The 6,007-nt window shown below is 47.6% G+C and overlaps 1 protein-coding gene across 5 annotated transcripts; it reads right to left on the bottom strand.

Moving 5' to 3' along the window:
- Window positions 1–881: 881 nt before the first annotated feature.
- stradb (STE20 related adaptor beta) lies at window positions 882–5,885 on the bottom strand. Of its 5 annotated transcripts, none has more exons than XM_030086349.1 (13): window positions 5,680–5,885; window positions 5,491–5,527; window positions 5,318–5,384; window positions 4,501–4,581; window positions 3,387–3,489; window positions 3,186–3,307; window positions 3,007–3,115; window positions 2,802–2,925; window positions 2,555–2,726; window positions 2,366–2,470; window positions 2,027–2,283; window positions 1,900–1,942; window positions 882–1,829 (listed from the first exon to the last, which is right to left on the bottom strand). In XM_030086349.1, exons 3-13 carry the CDS (start codon window positions 5,327–5,329, stop codon window positions 1,686–1,688), a joined length of 1,272 nt encoding a protein of 423 aa, XP_029942209.1. In that variant the 5' UTR covers window positions 5,330–5,384; window positions 5,491–5,527; window positions 5,680–5,885; the 3' UTR covers window positions 882–1,685. The 5 variants fall into 5 exon arrangements, with proteins under 5 accessions (XP_029942209.1, XP_029942210.1, XP_029942212.1 ...); XM_030086350.1 differs by having other exon boundaries at window positions 5,495–5,527; XM_030086352.1 differs by having other exon boundaries at window positions 5,495–5,520.
- Window positions 5,886–6,007: the final 122 nt, after the last annotated feature.

The following is a 6,007-nucleotide window of genomic DNA, read 5'->3' as shown; positions in this document are numbered from 1 at the left end:
CGCCAAGCTAGCGTCAACACGTCATCTGACGCACGGCCGCTTCCTGTCAGGGAGCGTGTCAGAATAAGAGCGCACAACTTAATGCCTTGGACTCTCCTCATCCTGGAATGCTCTGGTTTCGGTCTGGACTCGATCTCAGGTGAGATGATCTTGGCTACAAGATGCATGCCACATGAAAACAGTAAAGCAGTTTGATACACTTTTTCCATCAGCTCTTACTGAACTTGTCAACATGCACCTATAATGATCCTAAATGCACAATGCAGTCTTTTGCAACACCAGTGGAATTCTACAAATATAACAAAAAAACAGCTTATATATTTTGGAAGATTAAAACATTCCAGGAAAAATTAAAAATGATTATCTGAATATGTCATGCAAACGAAGCGATCGCGTCATTTTTGACTTTTAATTTGGTGGGCCGTCCGGATGCACACTGCACAATATTTATTGACACACAATAAACACACACGTACACAGAAGCGCGTCCAGATTTAAACCGCTGGAGTGCTTCTTGTGAGTGTCGATAATCAGAAGAGTGGTCCTTATCGGTTTGTTTATCGTGACATGTCTTGTAAGGCTCATTTTTCACGCTGGACGTCTTTGCGACAGTGTTTCCTGCTTTACGTTGTCGATGTGGACCTCCGCGGTTGTTAGGGGCCGGTTGCTAAGGGTTGGTTTAATGCGACGCTGCCATCTGGTGGCCAAAATTAGAATAGCAACAAACTCCGGAAACTGAAAAGGGCAGTTGGAAAAATCAGAAAAAGTATTTTTTGGGGTAAAAAAGACAAATTAAATCTGGAAAAAAAGAGAAACAAACCTGGAAAATGTAATGAAAAAAAAATCAAGTAAAACTAAGACACAATAAAGACAGACAGAAGGTTTGTAAATCAAATTTTTAGATATACATATTTCATTTATAATGTTACTAGATAAAGCTCATACAGCCGCTAGGATTGATATGTACTGCAAGTCACAGTTCATACACTTTATCACAGTTACACAAAGTTCACTGTACTGTGGACGCAAATCATAAAGGCATTGTGGGAGATCACAGAACTGATCAACATGGCATCAAAAAGGTTTCCCTCTCCCCACAGATAAGTTCGGTTGCTCCTGTCAGAAATGAAACGTACAGTGCAGGTTTATGGCAACAGACCACAGGTAGTTCTATCAATCAAGTTAGCAGTGTGAGGAAGTGATTCTGCCCCGGTAGTGTCGATGTGAGGCGAAAACATCCCAACGGGACTTTTAATACTGGAGGGAGATGATGATTTATAACACGTTTTCAGAAACTGCATTGTAAAATGTGTGCATTGCATTTTTAGAGTTCATATGAGACAGATGAAATGGAGTGTTGTCTGTTATTATTTCTCCTGGAAAACCTCAGATGAGTATATATATTTATATATGCACGTATATGTTATATATCTATTCACAGTTTGACGATATGATAACACTTTGAAGGAAAAACATCCACCCTCACATACCCACCTCAAATAGGACCTGGAGGACTTTTAATTGCTAATCCATCCTTTGGCTCAGTCTATTTTCAATATTGTGGATAATCAATATCCAATCCAGCACTTAAAAACAAAAGGCTCAGAGTCGATGTGACTGAAAAGTAAAAGCACAGTAGAAGTTGGCCTCATTGCTTTGATGTGATTGTCTCTTGTGTGGCCCGGTTAGGAGAAGTCCCACACGGCCTCGGGGAAGTCTGGGCTGGCAGACGGGGCGGGCGGGGTGGACACCGGGGGGTCCTCGGGGCTGGACAGGGGCACGGCGGGGTACATGAGGCTGAGGAAGGAGTCTCTGGTGTGCCTCTTCACCTGGAGGGAGGCGGAAAGCGTCAACAATCCGTTCGACTTACCACGGTCTGTTGAAAGTCACGAATCCCACCTGTTTGAAGAAGGTGTGGGTCAGCAGCTCGGTCGCTGACGGTCTGCGGAGACAGCAGCAGCAGCAGCAGAGTTCAGCGTTTGTGCTCACATTACATGGAAACCCCCAAAAGTTCCCCCCATCCCACCTGCGCTCGGGCTGCTGCTGCAGACACAGCTGGACCAGGTTGTGCAGCGTGGCCGAGTGGTTCTTGGGCCCGGGGCTCTGGGGCCGCTCGGCGACGGGCGCGGTGGCGCTGTGCGTCAGGCTGCCCGTGGCCACACTCTCCCCGATGCCCGAGTCCACGCCGGACCTCGACACCTTCAACCCGCCCAGCTCGCCCAGGGGGAAGGGGGCCACGTCCAGGAGGCAGCAGTGGGAGCCGCGCAGCTTCTGAAGCAGCATCTAAACACGGGAAAAGCAAATCCTTCAAGAAACGCCGACGGACTGCTCCGAGTCTGAGCATCCGGAGCTCCTGAGAGGCGACCTGAGTGGGAGGCATGTCCTGGAAAGGCACCCGGCCGCTGACCAGCTCGCAGGCCACGATGCCCAGACTGTAGATGTCGGACTTGACTCCGTAGCCGTGCAGGTCCTACTGAGGAGAAGAGCACAGGGAGAGGGGGGGGCGTGACGAGGCCGAGCGGGAGCGGCCGGCTGGCGTCCGGTCAGTCCTGACCTGTCGCAGCAGCTCGGGGCTGAGCCAGGGCAGCAGCGAGGGGCTGTGGTGCGGCATGTCGAACACGGCCCTCATCCTCTTGCCCTCTCGCATCATGCTGTAGACGCTGTGCAGCCCGGACAGATAGACGCGGCCCTCGGCCGACAGCAGGATGTGACTGGCCTTCACCCCCCTGGTGGAGAGAGGAGGGATCATTCAAGGCCTCGTGCGTTCGACTCTGGCAGAATCCAGCGGGTCTCACGCCGACCGGTGCACGTAGCCCATCCGGTGCAGGTACTCCAACGCCTTCAGGACGCCGGACAGCAGGTACGCTATCAGAGACTCGCTCATCCCGTCGGGGAAGTGCATCCTCAGCAAGGAGTCTGCAGATCCTGCAGCAGGACAGAGGAAGAACGTCTGAGCAGGAAGAACCTCTCCACAGATCCTGCGCCTCATGATCTCTCTGTTCTGACCGTAGGCCATGAGCGGGGAGAGGACCCAGAGCTGGCAGCAGGAGCTGAACACCAGGCGGGACGTCAGCAGGTGGGGGTGCCGGAAGAGGCGGGACAGCAGGACCTCGTTCTGGAGGGGCAAACGGAATGAGCCGCAGGCGGCAGGAACCCCTCGCCCACCCGGAGGAGCTTCAGCTCACCATGAGCTGCAGCAGCTCCTCCTCCGTGCACTCGTCCAGGTTGGTCTGCTTGACGGCCACCAGCTGGCCCGTGGGGATGTGGCGCGCCATGTGCACCTGGCTCAGGTTGTTAAAGCCCCGCCCTGCAGGGCGGCAGATCCATCACCGGGGTACGTCAGATCAGGCTTGAACACACCGGCGGCGGGACTCTGGTGGTCTTACCGAGTTCAGACAGCAGCTGGTAGTGGGCCGGCTCGGCCGACAGCCCCGTCACGTCGTCTCCACCCGCCGGGCCTTGCAGGGTGTATTCAGAACCGTCACAGCTCTGCGGGGGGGGGGGGGGGGCACACAGAGGGGAGCGCAAACCTCAACCAACAACTCAAACTAATTCTACACTGATCACACAAGACAGAATCCAAACCAGCCTGAATGTAGTCTAGAGTCAAACCTGTGCAAATTAAAAACACACTTCCTGATTCAATGCTGTGTTTTCTCCCGGAGGCGAGTGTGACACTGAACAGCACAGAGGGCAGAGGAAGGGAGGGGATGAGGGATGCAGAGAGTTTTGGGAATAATGTCCATTTGTGGTGCATTTCCACCACGCACATCTGCAGTACATTCAGAAATATATGTCAGATTGCAGTTAATAAAACATATGAAATATGAAGTACTGCTTTGGAGAGGTCATGTGACGCCTTCTGGGTCAATTCATGCATTATTGGTCAGTTTGGACATGAAAAATATAAGCAGCTTTTAATCATCCTGCTTATTTTCCAATTTTCAGCAAGTCTAAAGCAAAAGCTTTGGAATGGTAAAAAAAAATAGTCAAAGAAAAATCTGCTTTAAATTCCCTTAAAAAGTGACAAAAAGTTATTAAAAAACCACTGATTAAAAAATAAGGCTCGTAGCTACAGCTGCCTCTGCTGAAGGTCAAAATCATTACATCATTGGCTGTGTTTCAATTAAATGGGTCAAAATCATTATATTTTTTGCTTTATTACATCTAAAATGGCTTAAATTCTTATGTTATTGGTTATATTTGATCAAAAAAGGTCAAAATGAGGAAATTCTTCATTTCATTTCATTCAAAATGACAACATTATGAGTTTTGTTTTATTCTAAACAGTCAGAATTATTACATCATTGCGTGTTTCGAGCGAGTTTGACCTCAACTTTTCAGTAAAAGATTCAGACATTTATTCCGTTGCATGTTTCTGTGGTGCTTCACACCGCAGACTAATCTGTGTTTGAAGCAGCTCTCGATTAGGACGAATGAGTGGGGATGAAGGTGATGATGACGGAGGTGATGGAGGAGCATCAGTGTGATGCTACTGACCAGGAAGGGGTGGCTGGTGTCCTCATAGCGCTCCTCTATGTCCATGGGCTGGACCTGAGCGTGGGAGATGCAGGAACAGTCCTGGTGGGGGAGGAGGAGGAGGGGGTGGTGCCACAGGTGAGACAGGCAGAGGAGGAGGAGGAGGAGGAGGAGGAGGAGGAGGAGGAGTGAAGGGGCAACATGGAGGAGGCACATATGGGCTGTGGAGGCTCATGAGAAGGTTAGAGTGATGATAACAGGCTGAGGGAGAGATGTGTCCCACTGAGCAGCTCCCGAAAAATCTTGATAATACGTATTTCTGTATTTTGAGGATAAACAGTTGTGTCAAGGAGATCAGATGAATGATAAACATGAAAAAGTTTTAATTCCATTCCACACTCCCTTTTACTACAACACTGAGTGGATTTATTTGGCTTTTATGGCTACAGTGTTGACAAAAAATGTGCAGTTAATGAAATATATTAATTATAGAATAGTAAAGATGGAGAGTGATGCCAAGAGGACTGCCCCATCCAATAGAGCTATTTTTGGTGAGGAAACTACTTAACCTTTACTTTAACCAAAAATGCAGCTTTATTATTGTGTTTTCACATCATTGGCTACAGTTATTAATGCTGTTTAATGCTAACTCAATCCTATCACAACAACACACTGTTGTCAAAATGTTATTAGGATCAAATATCGTATTGGAAAGACGTGACATTACTGGATTTATCACATTTAAAATTCCAGTTTAAAAAAAAACATTATTGACACAGGTATGGTTGTTCAGTCCTGTGTAAATATATTGCTTGAAAAATAAAATACACACACTTACCAAGAAAGACATGGAGTCCCTTTGAAGATAAAACCTTTGACACCTGCATTCATCTAATCACAGACTGCTGCAGAGAGAGAATCAGAGTGTAATGTCAGACACACACAATAATAAATCCATGCAACACACACACACACACATACACGCACACATCCATTCATAAATCTGTTTACCTACGCGCATCAGCTGATCTCGAGGTCACCCTGTGCTCTTCACATCATGTGGGTTAGGAAAATGAGTGTCATTTAACTCCACAGCTTGATCAAAATCCAGAGCATGTCGATTAAACAGTTTCCGTATATACAGATGTTTTACCAGTTTTTAACAGAAACGTCTCCATTAAACGAAAACAAGCCGCCTACCTCGACTCGACGGCACCTCTCCGTTCTTCTTCGACCCAAACACGCTGAAAATCCGAATCCGATGGCGATTGTCTTCACGTCATTCCCTTACTAGCATTTATAGTTTTGAATTATTTCGTAGAAAAAACAAACATTACATATTTTACAAGAAAAACGACACGTTTTGTACCCAAAACACTTTTAATTTAACACAGATTCCCGGCGCGTCTTTAATACGTCGATGACCCCGCCCACAATGTTATGAATCCTACTACGGTGCCGCCTAAGCCCGCCTTTACTTAATTCTGATTGGTTTACACTCGCCGTCAAAAAGTTGATGAGCCAATCA

The sequence above is a fragment of the Salarias fasciatus genome (assembly GCF_902148845.1).
Source record: "Salarias fasciatus chromosome 23 unlocalized genomic scaffold, fSalaFa1.1 super_scaffold_20, whole genome shotgun sequence".
NCBI lineage: Eukaryota > Metazoa > Chordata > Actinopteri > Blenniiformes > Blenniidae > Salarias > Salarias fasciatus.
The sequence above is the reverse complement of the archived record's forward strand: the minus strand, read 5'-3'. Positions and strand labels throughout refer to the sequence as shown.